This window comes from Patagioenas fasciata, chromosome 2 (assembly GCF_037038585.1).
Source record: "Patagioenas fasciata isolate bPatFas1 chromosome 2, bPatFas1.hap1, whole genome shotgun sequence".
NCBI classification, from domain to species: domain Eukaryota; kingdom Metazoa; phylum Chordata; class Aves; order Columbiformes; family Columbidae; genus Patagioenas; species Patagioenas fasciata.
The window spans coordinates 39,349,226-39,369,207 of record NC_092521.1 but is presented as its reverse complement, the minus strand read 5'-3'; the positions used below and the strand labels follow the sequence as shown (position 1 = coordinate 39,369,207).

The 19,982-nt window shown below is 34.4% G+C and overlaps 1 protein-coding gene across 5 annotated transcripts in view; it reads right to left on the bottom strand.

Annotated features, from left to right (window-relative positions):
* ASPH (aspartate beta-hydroxylase) overlaps positions 1 to 19,982 on the bottom strand; it is a 110,473-nt gene that overhangs the window by 57,345 nt on the left and 33,146 nt on the right. For 4 of the 5 annotated variants that reach the window (XM_065831450.2, XM_065831452.2, XM_071804077.1 and 1 more), the window contains 11 exons: positions 14,485 to 14,571; positions 12,874 to 12,936; positions 12,124 to 12,285; positions 11,098 to 11,157; positions 9,542 to 9,598; positions 8,976 to 9,020; positions 8,234 to 8,269; positions 6,579 to 6,617; positions 5,789 to 5,833; positions 4,346 to 4,393; positions 3,319 to 3,363 (listed from right to left, as the gene is read on the bottom strand). In XM_065831450.2, coding sequence (XP_065687522.1) covers positions 3,319 to 3,363; positions 4,346 to 4,393; positions 5,789 to 5,833; positions 6,579 to 6,617; positions 8,234 to 8,269; positions 8,976 to 9,020; positions 9,542 to 9,598; positions 11,098 to 11,157; positions 12,124 to 12,285; positions 12,874 to 12,936; positions 14,485 to 14,571 — 687 coding nt within the window. The remainder of the gene's footprint in view (positions 1 to 3,318; positions 3,364 to 4,345; positions 4,394 to 5,788; positions 5,834 to 6,578; positions 6,618 to 8,233; positions 8,270 to 8,975; positions 9,021 to 9,541; positions 9,599 to 11,097; positions 11,158 to 12,123; positions 12,286 to 12,873; positions 12,937 to 14,484; positions 14,572 to 19,982) is intronic. The other variant, XM_065831451.2, reaches the window with a different exon arrangement.

Here is a 19,982-nt window from a genome sequence, read left to right as displayed (position 1 = left end):
ATTTTCTTTCCAAAACAAATAAGTTCCTGTGTTTCAAATCAAACAACTGCTCCTAACCTGATACAAACTGGTGTCACCATACTTCAAATGAAGTTGCATGAATTTATATTACCTGAGAATAAGGACTCACAAGTGATATTTCTGAATATCTTTTACACTACTTGGAGTTAGGTTTACTACATACAGACACCTTTACTTTTATTATTGCTGAAATAACAGAAAACACCAGTTCAGAATACCTGTTGAAATGAAATCACATGAACAAAGGAGAAAAGACTTCTGACAACAGCAAAGAAAACATACTGAATCCTCCATCATGAATTAAAAAATATTCCTGGTAAATATTAAATTCACATTTCAAGAGGAAAATGAGAGAATAATGTTGCCTTCAAACTGAAATTTTCACATCCAAAACAAGAAGGTAAAAACACTTAAAAATCCAGTAACTTAATAACAGTAACATTTTTATTCCTGGTAATTTACTGATGTGCTATTTCTGTTCTCAATCTTCAGAGAAACTATTTGAATTCTACTTTATGTGCTGACACAATAAGCTTCTTAAAAAAAATTATAAACAATGATTCGTCTGCCTTCAAAGTGGTTCATGCACAACCACATAAAATACTGAAGATTCTTAAGTATGTTGGTATATTGTTGCAGATTTTGTGCTGATCAAATTCTTTTCATTTACTACCTCCTAAAGGAAGAATCACATACATGGAATTACTTCTAAAAGTTATCTGTGTGTTTAATAACTGACTAGATTTTGACTGATTCTCTCACTTTTTCCTGTGAGGGCGAAAAACAAAACACTCACTCTTTCCAGTGCTGTATCATTGTCTGTTTCCACAACATATCAGGGCAGAGCTAACATACTCTGCAGGCTAATCTTGTGGTTTAAAAAGCGTGTTGTGCTAGTTTTGAAAACAACTGAAGGTAAAACGAAAAAAAAAAAAATCTAAAAAAACCCGTTAGAAGTTAAAATCTAAAAAAAACCTATTACATTTTATTTCATGGTAAAACAAGTTATTTTTTTACACTAACATTGTTTGAAAACAGGAAGGACTCTCTTCATAGCACAATACAATAAAAGGAGAGTGGACAACTGGGTTCAATTCTGTCACCTTATTTGAAAGTCCACCTGCAATCAAAGGAGCAGTCAGCGCTGGTGAGGCCCCACCTTGAATCCTGTGTTCAGTGTTGGGCCCCTCACTACAGGAAAGACATTGAGGTGCTGAGGAGAGTTCAGAGAAGGGCAGTGGAGTTGGTGAGGGGTCTGGAGCACAAGTCTGATGAGGAGCAGCTGGGGGAACTGGGGCTGTTCAGCCTGGAGAAAAGGAGGCTGAGGGGAGACCTTATCGCTGTCTACAGCTACCTGAAAGGAGGTTGTAGCATGGAGGGTGTTGGTCTCTTCTCCCAAGTGATAGGACGAGAGGGAACGGCTTCAAATTGCACCAGGGGAGGTTTAGATTGGATATCAGGAAAAGTTTATTCATGGAACGGATTATCAGGCATTGGAACACGCTGCTCAGGGAAGTGGTGGAGTCATCATCCCTTGAGGTGTTTAAACCACATAGATGTGGCACTTCAGGCCATAGTTTAGTGGTGGACTTGGCAGTGCTAGGTTTACAGTTGGACTTGATGATCTTAAAGATTTTTTTCCAACTCAAATGATTCTATGATTCTAAATGAAATATTAGGAAAACCACCCGCTACTGTACAACACAAAGAAGATATTTTTATTTTGGAGAGGTAGAAAATTTATTTACTGCTGCAGGACTGAGTCATAAATTACAGCACAAAAAACAATAGAAATATGGTCCATTGAAACAAAAATTCAGTATTTCAGGCTGGTACTTGGATTTTGAATTTAGTTTTAAAATAATATATTTAAGTCACGAGATTGTCTCAATAACCTCATATCAATACAACTGACGCTGTGCAGTCAAATTATCTACTGTTGAAATTTTGCAGTAGTCCTGTAAAGACCTTTTGTTATTTAACTTTAAGGAGCAACATTTTTCTGAGAGAAAACATCTTTTTTTTTTGCTCTACAGTTCCAACTCAAAGAACAACAAACCAACTAAACACAACCTTTGCTGAACTTCTTGCCTGTGCTGCCAAAGGTAAGCACTGCTTGTCCCTACACTGATTATAAGCTTTGGTTGAAAATATTTCATATTCATTATGAAACAAAACCTTTCTAGATACAGCATCTATTAACGAACATGTATGGCTTTGAACATTTCAGTATACCATGTGGCTGTTAAGATAAACAGTTTAGAAAGACCTCACAGAGAGCAGAAGTTACATGTTGATATGAGCATTTCAAATCACCTCAGTTAAGATTCAGTATGCAAAACATGAACTACACCATGCTTCCAATCCGTACCTGGCGACTACAAAGGCCTCCTGCATTTTTTTCCACTTCTCTAGCTACTTCTGGCATACCCAAGAGTTAAATACAAGTTTTCATTTCCCACAAGGAAAAGCAAAACGCCACAAAACTACCTAGGCAACACACCACTTAAGAGCTTCCACATATCACAAAGATCAGCTAACCCAGAAAGGTGATCAGGCTGCTCAGACCAAAACACATCTCCTGGATTGCAGCTTCTGGGATTTACTGCCCTGAGATACAGCTCAGTGACTCACTCAACACAACCACTTTGTTACAAGCACAAACTAGCAACCTGTAACAATTAACACCAAAATCAGATGACACCTAAGAATATGCCGTCTCCAGATCCCATGTAGTTACTCTAAAAATGGTTTGGCTAAACTCCATGTTACTTCTGTCAGGCAACAAATGGAAGAGCTGGAAGCACTCATGTTCTTAAAATCAATTACGTCAACGAAAATGAGTTGGCATGACAAACAGTCCTGTTTGCAGATCGGTGGCCAAAGACCATGTTACAGTCAGACTCCAACAGATCTGACTGACACACACACAACTGACAGTATCACCACCCATCACCAAATACTCTAGAAAGGAAGTACGCACATATTTTGAGACCTGAAATTTTTATATTTCCGTTCGCAGCAAAAGTATTCAGCTCTGCCTAAAATCATTAAAAATGAAGTTGTAAATTAAAACTGCTCAACTTTATTTGGAACACTTCTGTATAACCCAGTAACTATTACTAGCATTTATCCACTACAAGATAAAAAAATATTGCTTCAAAACTAGGAAGCAACTTTTAAGAACAATAATGATATTCCTTCACTCCTCTCCACAAAGTAATTTCTTCACAAACTTCCATGTAGCTATAGCTTCATTTGAGTGGGGAAATAAACAAACACTTCAGATTAACTTACCCACTAGATCATCATTTGAATAATCCTCAGCTTGAACAGGCATTTCTGTAAGTCAAAAGTGTACAAACAATTGAAACCGGACAGTTCTCTAAATATTTATAAAAAGCTGCATTTTTCCCCTTATGTTCAAAAGAGTAACCTGCCAAGACTACTCCATAATACTACTTTTGTAGAAGTGGGATGCAAATTTTCCTCAGCTGAATTTTTCCAGGGGAGAGATAAATACTTAAGCAGGCCAATGAGTAAATTGCAGGATTGCATAGTTTCAAAGTTACATTTCAAAATTCTGAAACTATACTGTCTGAATGACCAATCTCCCACAGTTTCACATGCTACTATGGTATGGGCTTAGAAAACATCCAAATATTTATTATGTTCTCAGCTGTAACCATGAAATATTTGACTTCAAAATTCAGTTCTTTTAAATTCCATCTACATGTCCAAATTAGACATGTCACATGTCACCAAGTGCTGTTACTGCTAACAGACTGAAGGTTGCACATCGCTCCCTATTCATGAGTGGAGGGAGTCAGGCTCACCAAAAAAGAATTCATAATAACCATGTAGACAAAAAGAAAAATCAAGGAGAGGGAAATATATTTTCTGACTTGGGAAGCCCATCAATGAAGTGCTCAACGCTGGGGAGACATTCCACTTTACTTCTTACATATAATCCTCTCTCCTGAGTACACACTAGTGACTGGATGGTGGGAACCAGAGTATAGCAAAGAAATCTTGAGCTTCACGTGACCTAATATGGCCATTTTTATTGCTGTAAGTTTTTTGGAACTGAGAGCACATCCAGCTTCTAAAATGGAAGAGTGTTCTGTAAATCATCAAAATATTATCATTAAAATAGCTGAAATGCTATATTCCAGCAACACAATTAATGTTTATCCTTAGAAGAAAAAAGCTGCAGAAAAAGTCACAAATGTATTTTTACTGCAGCACAGAATTCTATTCATTTACCTTTTTTTTCTTTTCCCAATCTTTTTTAAGTAGCAAACTCATACAAAAGATAACATACCTGATTCCTCTGGTTCAGTGGCCACATCTTCTGCATGCTTACTTTCTACTGTTACAAAGAAAATAAATGTTGAAAGTTACACACAGAATGTTTCTAAGTTTGCTTTTATTCCCCACCAGCAAATCAACTGAATTGGTATTCAAGGAAAAGGAAGACTTGAACTACAAAACAATCAACGAGGTTTCTGCACTTAAGAGTAGAAAAAAGGTATTAAATTTATTTTACGTCCAAAAGTTGAGCTCATCTTAGTTATTGACTTGCATTGCTATTATGTTCCCACCCAAAGTGATTTTGGTTACAATTGTTATTTATGTGAACTAATGTTTGTTTCCCCATTCAATTATATTAGTAATATTTTTAAAATGGAAAACCTAAATAAATACAGGATCTACACACTGTGCTCACTTTGCTCTAGCCAACTGAATTAACAGTTGAAAAAAAACGTTCCTGATATTTTCAGCTTCTTAGAACAAATCTTCACATTACATTTGACTCATTTAAAATTCCCTGACACCAGCACAACAAACAAAAATGCACAACTTAATCTTTTTGAATAGTCATGTGAGAAATTAACATATTGTTTTCTTCAAATTGAAACTCTAAGCACTTCATAAGAACATCATGAAGTTCAACATCACAAAGTTCTCTGCTCTGGTGAGATCTCACCTAGAGCCCTGTGTCCAGCTCTGGGGTCCTTGGCTCCTGTTAGAGCAGGACCAGAAGAAGGCAACAAAAAAGACCATGAGGCTGGAACACCTCTCCTGTGAAGAAGGGCTGAGACAGTTGGGGTTGTTCAGCCTGGAGAAGGGAAGGCTCCAGGAAGACCTCAGAGAAGCCTTCAGGTATATGAAAAGGGCATATAAGATAGTTGAAGAGAGACATTTTACCAAGGCCTATAGTGACAGGACAATGGGCAATGGTTTTAAAGTGAAAGAAGGTAGATTTAGATTGGACATAAGGAAGAAATTTTTTTACAGTAGAGGTGGTGTGACACTGGAACAGGTTGCCCAGAGAAGTTGCAGATGCCACATCCCTCGAAGTGTTCAAGGCCAGGGTGGATGAGGCTTTGCAAATCCTGGTCTAGTGGAAGGTGTCCCTGCCTATGGCAGGAGGGCTGGAACTAGATGATTCTATATAGCCTATTTCTCTGCTTCATTTTTTGTTTTTTATTTATATCAACAAATATAAATGGAAGAAAAAAAATTTCTTTCACAAACTGTAAAAATTCATGCTTTTTCGTTATCAAAATCTTCAATAATATCATCTATAAGACAAAATACAAAAAGAAATAAGCGTATAGTCAGGTTTTGGGTTTTGTTTGTTCGGCTGTTGTTGTTTGTTGTTGCTGTTTTGGGTTTTTTAGGTGTTGAGTTTTTTTCATCGGATTTCAAAATGCATTTATTTCATCAAAACACTTAAAGATCACAATTACAACATATATACCTGGTTCTGTGGCTTCATTCATCTCCTCCAGAAGGTCCTCAACAGCTACAAAAACATTTAATATAGAATAATAATAAAGTCAAGCCCTCAACTGATGAAACTTAGACACAACACAAAAGAAGACAGCACGCAGACATGTTTCCCTGTGAACACTCTATTGCTATAAACAAACAAGAACTTTAAGGAATTTGAGGGGAAAAAAAATAAATTACTTCTTGAATTTTCTTCCCTGTTTCTGTCTAAATATAATCAGTAACCCACTTTCATCTTTTGCAGCATCAACTATATCTGCTAGACAAATTAAAAATCAAACTAAAAAAGCCTATACATTTCCACTTTAAAAGTCTTTTTATTTGGATAAACATGCAATTCCTCAGTGGGTCCTACTTTCCTTCCTGAAAGACAACAACCAAGTTCAACTTAAATTATGGATTCCATGGATTTTTTTTTTTCTTTGAATATGGCAAAGATAGGTCAAAAACCTAAGTTTATAACTACACAGACTGCAATGTACATTTTCCATAATTGCCAATGTTGTGACTGAAGAGCACACAAATTACGTCATTAAAGATATAATAGCAAGATTTTTATGCTAACTTTACTAAGCTATTTCTCTGATTTTGAATATTGTTTATATTCCAATAACATTTACTTTAGAGGTATTTTTACTTCAATTACATTTGAAACAAAGATTCTCTAATATGTTCCATATATATAAATATATATATATGGGGGTGATGAGTAAGGGAGTGTACACACACCCCACCTACGTACATATGTGTGTATATACCTGCATCTTGAGTCTCAGTCAGTTCTTCATGCTTTGGTTCTGCAAAGAAATAAAAAACAAAGTTCCCGGGTAGTTGATATGCATGCAATATCCTAAAAATGTGCTTGTTAAGTATCCAGATAATTTGTTTACTGATAAATGCAAAGCTCTCAAAGACTTTCTCTAGTTTGAGGCCTGAATAGACATATGAACCCTTACTGGAGCTTGCAGTAGAAATTCTACACATAAAACAAATACCAAATGTGAACATAATGCTGACAATTCAAGCACTTCAGTCTACACAGATGAAATAACGAAAACAATGACAATAAAGCTATCATTCTGCAAAATTCACCTACACTCCTAATCTTTGAGTAAAGAGCCGTTCTAATTTTTGTAACTCTGCAGAAGAAGGAAATAAAGAATATTCATCATTTTACTTTAGATAACATCTGAAAACAGATAATATGCTACCCACTAATTGTCTGAATTTTCAATATACATTTATTGTGAATTTTAGAACTGAAGAAGTTCAGTTTTTATCCAGTGTTTTGGATAATTTCATTACAAGTATTAACGCTCATCCAAAAAAGGTTATTTCTGTAAGATTTTTTTTAAAATAAAATCTTTCTGCTTTTAAGTGTTTTATCTTAAAAGGCACTAATAGTCACTTGGCTCCAAATCAGTTCCTTTAACAAAAAAGTTTGTACAGTATATTCTTTAAAAAAAATATTCAGAACTCTGAATTTGTAATTGAAATCTCAAACTTGCCTTGTTTCTGTAGTTGCACTACTACAAAGTATACAAAACACTTCATAGGACTACTGAAAGTTGTGTACAATAACCGAGCTCCTGTATTCCGAGTTACATTTTGACAAGGGCATCAGACCTGAGGCAAACAATTTCTGCAGGCTGAGAAAGACATGGACTAAGGGCTGAATACATCTTTGGGCCACTGGAAGTCCTCCAATGGGATTTTGACTTCTGTCTCAAAGGCAGATGTCAGAATTTCCTTCCTGATGATAACGAATGAACCTCAAGGTTTTACATCTCAAATATTTGGAAGAACTTCTGCCCTTTGCTCAGGTTACTTAAACATGGCCAAGAAACAAGAGTGCTTCAAAGATGTGCTTAGCTTTTCTGAAGAATGGCAATCCTCAGAGGAATCTCAAAGAAGGAATCACAATCACAAACCTTAGTTTCAAGCCTGTGACCACTAGTCTACTTGTCTACTCTTTGATTGGGTCTCAGCAATCATTAGTGAATTATTAATCAAATTAAACTAAAACAAGTGGTAGTTATGGACCAGCTGACAAGTTAATGCTGAGCTATACAGATGCGATGAACCCCAGCTGACCTGGCCAGGGTGCCCTACAAAAAGGTGTACAAAGTCTTTGACATTCTCGTGCCACATAAGCACCAAGTATGACAAAGACAATCAATATGGGAATACAACCTATACACACAGTCTACACTTGTTGCATTGTTAAAGACTGATTGATTGATTACATACAAAGGGGGTTTGAACATGAAACAAACAAAAAAAACAACACCCTTAACTGAGAACTTCCAAAGTAATGAGACGGCGTGGAAAATTTTAAGACAGAGTGATTTCATTTTCATATTAATTAAAGTCACCAATACAGTCACTTCACTAAATATAATAGTTGTCATACCATGGTCTTCGTTATAATCGCTGTGCACCCTATCTTCTGTTTAAAAAAAAAAAAAGAAATTATTCATGGAATTTTAAGACAATAAATATACACAATACAGTGTTAAGTTTATTCAGAACAAAAAAGATATTCAAAACTACACTATTCTATACTGTATTAAAGTTAATATGAGTTCAAAGGTGAAGGTTTCCAAAAGACCTCGTGAAAGAACTGAATCATTTTCTGGTATCACAAGACAGACTTAAAAAGACAAAACACTATCAGTTGGCTTTTCTTACACAGTTCACGAACTCATCTACAAATTACCTACAATTCATAATGGGAATACTTGTAAATTGTTTATATACACAGCAAACTTCTACAGTGGAATTTTGGAATCGGCTTGTTATTGCTTGATTCGATTAAAAAAAAATTACTTTTTTTCCTGACACCACCAACTTCAACGTCTTTGGCAAATTCACATTATTTTTATCCACAGAAACATTTCAAAGCAATTTAAAAAACAAACATCCATTCTCCTGGAAATTTAACCCTCAAAAATATTATTCTGCCCATTTCAATGATATTACAGAAAAGTAGTTTTCATGTCTGTCTTTGCATTTTTTCAGAATGTAAATAAAAATACAGATCTATTAACTTACTAAGGAACTGATGCTATCTGTAAGCTCCAATGTTTTGAGGGTTTTTTTGTCTTTGTTTGCGGACAGAACTCAATAAAAAAAAATATGATTTTGGACTGTACCTGTGTAATGTTCAATAGCATCTTCTGGCATTAGCTCGGAGTCACCTTAAAATACAAATATTTAATATTTTATATTCTAATCAAATTTTCATACAACAGCTAAATAGCACAAGAGAAGTCAAAAAGGTCACATATTTAGCTCAAGAATAACAGAATTAAACATACTGAGTTAATACTACAATGTTTTATTTGAAAGTGACAGCTAGATTGTAAAACACATCCAGGAGCTACACTGTAAGTCACACAATATAATATGTTCATGCATATTTGTACTTAGGCTTAAAATCAGAATACAAGTAGATCTTTGACAATCTACTGATTACATTGCGAGACTCCTGACAGAAAAAGATATTTATGTAAGTATTTGTGGATTGGATTTGTGGAGCACTGTATTCACAACTGTAACAGCAACACAGCTGCAAATATCAGGTTTATTTGAGACCACCAGAAAAACTCTTTGAAAATAAAACTGTGACTACACATTCAACATGACACATTACTTTGAAGCACATTTAAAAAACTATAAGTGCTTATATTATAATCTGAAGTCATGAAAATTTACAAACCTGGAGCTTCTGGTTCACTTACTATCTTTTCCACATCCATATCGTATTCATATGAAACTGTAAATTAAGTATGAAAAAGAAATATTTTAAAAATTAAAAACATGAAATATTTTTAATGCTCCATTATTTTTGCTTACATCCACAATATGTCTATCAATAGCAAAGTGTAGCTCCCTAGATGAAAACTGACAAATTCAGATCTTAAAGACAGCCACTTGCAACTTGACACATGGGATTCTAATGGAAGCTGCTGGGCCACCCTCTCTTCTGTTCTGTTATACCCTCAGTATGAAAACTAGACCCACAAGAGCCATGAGTCTCCATGAATATTTTAATAGTTCTTCTAATATGAATAATTAAAAGAATGTAATCTTCCCCTATCCTCAAAGTTCTGAAGTAGCTTCTTTACTAATGTGCATGAGGATCACTGGTGACGATCTAGAGAAGACAAGAGCCACAAATCAGACCTTGAGAAAAATGTACATTTTGCTTCTGACATCATTGCATAGCTAAATATACGGATTATTTTCCTCTGTAACTACAATTCCTTACCATGTTATTAATATACTTGGTATGATACATCTGACAAATCTCTCACAATGACAGGAATAAGCAGTTTTAGTTATATCAAGCAAATAAAATTATTCTTCTGTCCTATTTGACACCAAGCAAGATTGTTAAGTCCAGAACTAACACTGAACCAAAGATTAGAAGCCTAGTCCAAACACAAATCAGCAAATGGAAGAGGCTGCCCATACTATAAAGAAACATTATTAGCATCCACAAGAAAATTCTTATCAGATAGGAGGGAAACTGTAATATCCACCTATTGTTTCTTCATAATGGGAAAGATGGGCTGATGCCATTGTATGCGGTATCAAGCCCAACATGAAGATGACTATAAGCTAACTGGTTTAGTCCAGGCAAAATTGCACAAATGCTTTGAAGATGAATTAGGGTGTGCAGAAAGACTGTGCAAGGATAGTTCAGAATTAAGTTTTTGGTGCCAATTCGCTCTCTGATAGTATAATGGGTCTCAAAAAAACAAATAGTCCTGAAGGAAAGGGTATAACTGGGTGTTTCTGAAAGGTGACGGGTTCCATGTGAGAACACAGCCTTTTGACTAATGGCAAGAATAACAAGAAAGCAGAAATGCAGCATTGTAGACTCTAAGAATACAGCAATATAACCAATAAATCTCATTCTCACTTTCTTAGACTGTACAACCACAGGTCTGTTTCCTATCCAGATCCCAATCACACACAACAGCCAGAAGCACATAAAAAAGTAAAAATGAACTTTTTGCACAAACCCAAGTGAAGTTTTCATACCTATCACCCTCTCTTTTTTTACAATCTTTTTCAGTAGTAAGTATGATACAGTAATCTCAGAGTAAAAATACCCAAAACAATCAAGAACAGTATTTTGGAGTAAAAAACATTTTCCAAATTATGTATTACTAAACTAGTCTAACATTTTCTATTTTGCTTTCTCATATAATTTGCTACATTTAGGCAGAAAACCAATATTACCCAGTTTGAAAAACAAAATTATACCTGGAGCTTCATATGGTTCACTCTCCACTGCTCCAAGATCATCTGCCAAAACATCAGCATCTGAGAAACGAAAATGTATTTACAAATTTTTAGGCTTTTTAAAATCAATACATGATAAAGCAAATTCTATAACAGAATATTATGTAAGAATAGAGTCAAATTTGTAAGCAGAAATTCTAAGCAAATTTCTTCTAATCCCAGCAAAATATGTGTATCGATTGAAAGAATAAAAGTTTATAATTTTATTCTTGTATATAATACTGAGAATGTGTATACACACAAACTCTCTAGACGTTTGCTAAAAAATAAACAATTCATTCTCCAAAGATATTTCTGTGTAAATGTAAAAAAAAGTAGAAAATATTCACATTGCCTTCTTAAAAGTAATTTTAAAGTATCTTGAATTTGAATATCTTATCTATTCCCCTACTTTAACTTGCACTGTGGATGAATACAAAAGATACAGAAACAAGGTCTCTTTAGAGAAATATTTTCCCCTAATTTGTTTGATTATAAACAATATTTATCATCTTGTCAATGGCTCAAAGCAGCAGGATATGAGCAACTTCTTTATAAGATGTTATGTTTTGAGCGGGATTTGCAATATAGTCATATGTGTAACGTTCTCTTCGAGAGCCACATTAGAAGGAAAGTAGAGTGAGAATAAGTCTGACTACAAAAGGCTGTGCTAATAAACTCTTAAAATTTAGTTTAATAAACTATAAAGCCCAGAATCAAACTTCATACAAATATTGGGGGAGATATACACAGCTGAAGCACAGATTAATTTGTTTTGTTGTGAACAATAATACATAGTTACCTACATTCCAAAACGCATGGCATTAAAATATCCCATTTTGGCTTTAAAAATATTTATTTGATAAATACTGGTTTTTGTTGTTGACATTAGTTAGGTTTCTATTGTAACCAAAATTAAGAGTCAAGTTTTTAATGCAGCATATTTCTATTTGTCTGTTCTCATTTTTGACAAAATTTAATTTTCAATATATTCAGTCATTCAGGTACCTTTCGGAACTGAGTCTGGTGTCTCATATGCTTCTGGAATTTCATTCTCTAATTCCCTGAGCAAGTCATCTGTTGTAGGAGCTTCAAAAGTTTCTCCATGTTTTTCTTCTTTCACTTGCCACTGGTCATGTATACTTTCATCTATGTCTTCGTGTCTCTCTCCTAAAAAATCACACAGATTGTTAGAGAACACATACTCTTTGGTGAATTCTATCATCAGCAAATATTCAGTCTTAGTACAGTCTTTGTGTTTTTCAACTAGTCCCTAAAGGAGATGGAGAGGGACACAGACCACTTGTCCGCACCTTCCAGAAGTATAATCTCCAAGTATCTGCACTGACTTGCCAATGCCACCTTTGATCATGGAGAAAACCACAGTAAAACCATCTCTGATTACTCATTATTACTCTCTGTGAAGTATTTTGAACAAGTTTTTCCTCAACTGACTGATCTGGGCTACTGCTGCAAAACACAACTGGGCAAGAGGCCACAGTTTCAGGATTTGGTAACTGAACTTTTTGAATTTTCTTGAAAATAACAAATTAGCTGATTAAAATATTTTGTGTACGCAAAAGAAGAATCATAGGATCATAGAACAGTTTGATTTGAAAGAGACTTTCAAAGGTCATCTAGAACAACCCCCTGCAATGAGCAGGGACATTTTGCATACCAAAACCAGACTCTGAGATTCATTTAGCCCACAGCAGTATTTATAAGTTCTTCAGTGATTTTTAAGTGTTAATGCATTACCGGGCTGGGAATGGAGACCTTCACGAATTTCCTCTTCCAATTCTACATCAGCGTTCTTGTGCTCTAAAAAGATTATAAACAGTGAAAGTAAGTGCAAAAGGCAAAGCCGAAATATTAGCTCAAGGCTTGCAGCTTTTAGTAGCATCCACAAAGTCCTTATTCCATTCCATAACATTCCATAGAGATTGACTTGGTGAACATCTGCAACTTGCACAATTACGAAAACAATCTTGTTTTGCTTACTCTCCAGTATTGCATCAATCACATCAGATTCATTCTGAAGAGGAATTGGGAGAATTTCTCTACACTGGATTTCAGCATGTATCTTTTTCTCAGAGCCAGTAACATTAATATCTTCAGGTAACTATTCAAACCAAGAATTAGCTCCTAAATAACTATTTTAATAACACTTTCATCCATTATTTTCCTACAATTAAGGCAGCAGTGCTAGCATGCCATATTTGACAACAAAATGCCACTTGCACAAGCAGGGTTTTGTTGGATTTATAAACAGGGAAAACCGACAGTAACATTACAATATCAAGGTCTTCTCCTGGAAATTCATAGCAGAATAAATCACAAACTGATTTCAGGAATAAGTAATTGTCATCTAAAACACAAGCCCAGGACATAACAGGAATTTGTATGAAGTGTTGACTTCAAATAAATGTCCTGAAATTAACATTGAAAAATTCAACAGCACGAAACCAAATCACAGTTGCGTTTTCTAAGTAAAGATCCAAAATGGTATCAGCTATGGGGGGCAGAGGGGGGAAGTAAATGACATCTTAACTTGATATATTTTGTAAATGATAACTTAAGAAAAGTTATGCAAGTCTTAAAACAAATTCTATACTCCATTTTATTGACCATATGCTTCACTTTTGTGGGTAATTGTGTTAGGTTCACGAACACCAAGTAAGATAAACCTCGTAATGGAACAGGAAAAAATACATACTCTCCAAATAACACCAAAATGCAAACCACAGATCTGAAATCTGGTGTGTAAACTATTTTTTCTTAAATTCTTCTTGAACTTAATACATTTTACTAATATTTATGGGGCTTGAAAAATATTTAAATTATTTTTTAACACAAAAAGGTGTATTGCATTTATGATATACTATTGGTTTTACTAGAAAAGTGGAAATTTGATTAATCTTATAAAGTTGGTGGTTGCTGGTTTTGTTTTGTTTTGGTGGGGGTTTTTGCGGTGTTTTTTTTTGTAGTTTGTTTAGTTCTTTTAAGGTGGAGAATCTGCTGTTATTCTGACTGGGTATACTGTTGCATACATATCAAAACTATAACTGTACATCAGCAGAAAGTTATTCTGATGTGATATGGTTCCAATGGTAACCATGAGAGCTGACAAGAGTTTCTTCTGTACATTTAAATTACAAATGTTTCATAGTCAGTAATTTATATAAAAGTTATGAACAGTAATTCCCATTAAATAAACTGTAGTGGATAAGCAACACATAAAAGCAATGAAAGATTTAGTTTTCTACCTGAAGAAATGACACAGTAAGTTTGTATGCTAAGGAAACAGAACTATAATTCAAATGAAGCATCATGTATTTTATTTCACCTCTGGTATATGAGTCGCCTTACCTGATTCAGCATATGACTTCTCAGCAGCTGGGATGGTCTCAGATTCCGGTGATGGTGGCTGTGCTGGGACAGATCTTTCTTTAAGGCCTGCATTTTTCAGTTATAAAGTTAACTTAATGCTCTTTTTGATCTGATTCAACTATAAACTAAGAAAGTTGTTTCAATTAAATTAATGGACATTAATCTCTCCAAAATGCATTCAAACAATTAATCACAATTACAGGGTTGTCCTGATATACAGTGATATATACAAAGACCAAAGTGTATTCAGATAGTAAACAATATGTTTTGAAGACAAACATATGAGGGGGAAAAAGGGACAAAAATTTAAGCATTTGCCTTTTCTTCAAAGTAATTGAAAAAATCACTATGATATTCTCAATATCTAGTCAGTATCCAGAAGAAAACAGGCAGTAGGATTTTATCTTCAGGCAAAGAGTGCTTCATTTTTTCAGTTCTACAGGTTTTATTAAGAACTAATTTGAACTTTATAACAGGTTGCCAAGAATGAGAAGAGGTATTTTAAATTCACATGTTAAATCCAATGAAGAATACTGTAGTTTACTCAAAATTAAGTAGTCTCAGTCTTCAGTTTCTTTAGACAACTAGCTTACTCCTAAAAAAGTATGACTGATGGAATCTATATATCTATACCACAGAATCCTTCTAGATCAACACACAATGAAGTGAAAGCAACAAATAACAGCAAAGATCAACACCACGGTAAAGGATTAAGATAATTCATAGCCTTGAAAAACTATGCCACATCGTAATACACCACATCCCTAAGAAAGAATACATTGGGATTAGCCTAATCCTCCTCTCAACTGTACTTTAAGAAGGAGCCAAGCAAGACTTAAACAAGAGAGGTTCAGACTACAGGATAAAAGTTCCACGCATCCACACGCACCCGCACACCCCACAGCCATGAGGACGGTCAAATCGGTGGGAAAGGCTGCCCAGAGGGGTTGTGCCTTCCCACCTATGGAGGTTTTAAAGACCACACCGGACAATGGCAACAAAACCGGGTCACAAGTCTGAGATGACCCTGTTTTGAGTGGGATGTTGGAATAAGGATCTCTTAAGTCCCTTCCAAACAGAATTCTCCTGTAATCACGTCATTTTTTCCTAGGTTCATATTTGAGGTCCAGAGTCAATGAAGATGAAACTACCATCTTAAATAAACACACACTCTGCCCAAAACAAATTATTTTCTCAAGAGTTGTATGCACAGAAATCAACAGAAAAGTAACACTTAGGAAAGCAGAAGCTACACTAGAATGAACACTCCTGTACCTTGTAAAAGTAACTTTAAGTGGAACAAAGTAAGTATTAGATTTCAAGTCAGTTAAAAAAAGTTAAAAAAAAAATAAATTACCAGGTTTCTACTGGAGTCAAACATATTGAGATATAAATAGGACTAGTATGCCTCAAAACAACAGATTTTATTATTTTATGCATTGTGAGAAAAACATACTCATTCCATTACCCTATATGGAACAGGAATGGGAACAGAATAAACAGAATTACTAGTATTTTATAGCTTTTTATATTATTCAAATTACATGTAAGTAAGTAGCTAGGCTATATCTTAAAGTCCTATAACTAGGAGTCTACTACTATGGAGTCAAAATCATAAGCTAGAAGAAAAAGGTCACGTTTACACTTCATTTTTTGCCAATTTTCTCCTGTGTCATAGAAAAACCCTGAAATAGTCAAAATTATTATTAAGACTTACACTCATCTTTTGCTGCAGTAATATGAATCACTACAAGAGTAAGAAGTTGCTTCCTTCTACAATCGTCTTTAACTACATATGTAGACAAACCCAGTTACTTCTGTTTGCCACTGTCTCACACTTCAGAAGCTGGAAGCGTCGAAACAGCCACCCCGATTCCACAAACACAGTTCACTGCCCTTACCTACACACCTCTTTCAATAAGACCTCATATGCTCTGATAACCCACGACTCCAGTTCCAGGCAACCACTTGTTCTGCTTCAGGACCAATACATGGATTTGAAGTATTTCAAAAGATATTCAATATTTCACAGCCAACAAGCAACTCAAGCGTGTAAAAGGAAAGAAGGGACTAGCAAGAATATTTCTTCATTTTGCTTGCACATTTATCAACTTTACTTTCAAACTTTTTATACAGATCTATCACGTTTATCACTGATTGATATTCAACCCTGTTGAGTATGTGATGTGTTACGCCATTTACTTTTTGCAACATACTATTTACTCTCATCTTTTTATCAAAATAAATTGCACTCAGTTTTCACTTGTGTGGTCCATTTTTTGAGCCCATGTGGTAACTTTGGTAAGTTAAGGTGAATGACAATAATATTTCATAGAGATATACAACAGCACAACAGATCTCTGGGGCAAAAATTTCATTTTATTGTGTGGCGATCTGTATGTAGCTGGGAGTGTGTTCAAACAAAATGTTATTTGGAAAAAAAAAAAGAACTCCTTTAGAACCAGATAAGCTTTGGGGTATAAGATAAAATACCATGTGAATCAGAAAGGTAACTCATTCCAAATTACACTCCCAGACAGTTACAACTTCTGTCATGTTAGAGTAGGAAATAAAATTGATGTACCCTATACCACTCTGCCACCATTCTTGAGAAGAGCAATTTGAGTGCCCCCCTATCAAATATGTATCTTAACACCTATCAGAGCAAAGATGAATAAACACATCTATCATCACTGAAACCTAAAAGATAACGTTAATTATGAAATTGCATTTATTAGATCTTAATTCTGTCCAGTGTTTTACTAAGCACTCTAATGTTCATAAGACACACATCTTCGTCCTCCTTCTTCACACATGTAAGTTCTTAGAAACTAGCTCAGTATATAATCTCTGTTAATCATCACAGCTAAAATCTTAAGCTACTGTGCTATTTTCTACAGGTTTCCTTCGAACTATTTTTTGTAATTTTTCCTCTAAAAAAATAAATCAGAATATACTTTACCCTATTATCATATCTCCTATCTGTAGGAATCAATACATTTTACAGAGACACGTGATGTATCGAAACTCTGAGAAAATTGTATTGCCAACTGTTGTACAAAAAATTTAAGCAAAACCACAAACAGAAAGAATCTTCAGGACTTCAATCTTACACCACCAGCCACATGCATATACTCATGCGTAATTTCACTCATTAGGTTTTTTTTCTTTAAAATGATAGTATTACAACAATAAATCTTCAACTTTCATTACAAATTTTGTTCTGAATCTTGTGCAATTTTATTGTGCAACTGGTATTTCAACATATTCAGAAATATTGTCCAGTAAAATTAGAAAATATTCCTTTCCCATATAAACTTGAAAGCAAGTATAGATTTAACAACATACTGAAATATCTTCAAAGAAATGTTTTGTAACTTTGTTTATTCTCATAAGACTGCTGAATAAATCATTCCTTGGTGCCAAAAATACAGAAGCTATAAGAGCAAACTGACATGGGACTTTGCTTACCAAAGTATCATATACTTGAAAAGTGCTGTTTTAAGGAAACAAGAGCTGTAAAAATACATAAGCTGTTCTCTAATCAATTTGACCCAGTAGCATATCTCTTCTTAAAACGTGACTGGAGCCCAACAATACTCATCAATAGTGAAATAGGTGGCCTAATTTTCAGAAGTCTATTTTACCAAAAGCTTTGACAACTCAGAAAAAAAAAAAATAAAAAATCAAGACACAGTAAACTGAAAGGTGACAGTGAATCAAATTTTCAGACCTAAGGAGAGAGAAGAAGGGGAGAACATATTGTCACAGGATCAATAAACAAAAGCGTTGCAACACTGGTTGAGTATACACTTAAGTCTCATAAGTAAGCGCAACACTAAAGTTGCTGTGCGTGTTTGTGTATTAAATAGTTTTCTCAGCCTACTAAAAAAAGTTTAGCAAGGAATAATTTACATTTATTTGCTGAGCTCCTATGACAGTACATTCCATTAATGCTCCTCTTGGATATTTTTGTGAAACAGAAATAATTTTTTGTGAGTATCCATTACATATGTCGAGACAAACCTCTTAATAATGTTTTTAAATTTGCATTTGATATACAATATTAAACGTCCATCCCCACACCAATAAATAGCTTTTTAATATAAGGGAACAAAGAAAAACAAAAAACAAAAAACAAAAAGCAAAAAACAAACCCCAAAACCAATCCACAAGATTTATAGTATGGTTTCAGTAATTGGCATTAATTTGATATTTTTGTTTTCAATACACGTTGTTAGCCAGGCATATTAACATATGTACATATTTGAATTTCACAGCAGATGTTTTTGCTTTGTGTTTACAATGCCAGTACACACTTAACAGTTTGCAAATAAGGATCATATATAGCCATTGTTCACACATATTTCCAGAAAACTTTATCTTCTTATTGCCATATTTATCACATTCATATAAGTATGCTGAATTTCTCACTCTGGAGATCTGTTCCTCATTAGCACATCCAGGAGGTGGTTTATTTCTTTTCCTTCTTGTCTTCCTTGGATGGGTTTTTAATTACCTTTTTTGTTTCTTTGTCTTTTCCTACCTGAATATTACCTTCCTTTTCACTGGCTGACTTTTTTGTAGACTCTTTGGATTTCACATTTTTGTCTAGGCCTTTTTCCTTTTCCTTTTCCTTTTCCTTTCCTCTGTCTCTTTTAGCCTTGTCAGAATCTTTCTTTAATTTATTCATATCAACAGCTTTCTTGTCCTTTCGATCGGTAGAATCTTTTCCTTTCCTGGTTTTCTTTTTTTCTTCCTCATCTTTTATTTCCTCCTTCTTGGATTCCTGTTTCTCCTTTAATTTCTTGAGTGGTTCTTTAATTGCTTCTTTTACTTTTTAGTTTTTCATTTGAAAAAGAGGAAATGTTCAATAAGAGAACCAGAAAACAAGAGCAACTATCTAAAAGCTTTCATCAAATTCTTGCTTAGTATTTGTTAGATGCCAATTTAAACTCACATGATTAACTATTTATGTTTTAAGCCATTCAAACAAATTAGTTCTGCCAGTAATCTTAGCTTACTGCTTCTGCATCCAAATAAAGCATTAATCTAGTGAAAACCATGCCTCTATGATCTTGCTGTTAGCTAACTTCTGCAGAATGCTAAAAACAATTCTGTCTGTAAGTATGAAAATCACAATAAATTTTCAATCTTTGACAACAGAATGACCATCGTAGGAACTACAAATGTCAAGAATATCATCAAGTTTTTTTCCTACAACTTTCTCAACTTGTTAAAACTACAAACAAAAGTGTTATAAAAACACTAATGTATACTACAACAAGTTATTGACGTTTTTACCTCAGATTAGGCCAAGCCTTAAAAATGTATCTGAGGTATAGATTTAACTGAAATAAGAAGTAAGTATACAGCAATCAAGAAGAAACAGCAAGGCCCTGGTGAACTCCAGAAAAATTAAATTGGTTTGAACATATTCAGTGAAATCAAAGTAACAATTGTAAATTAGTTGTTAC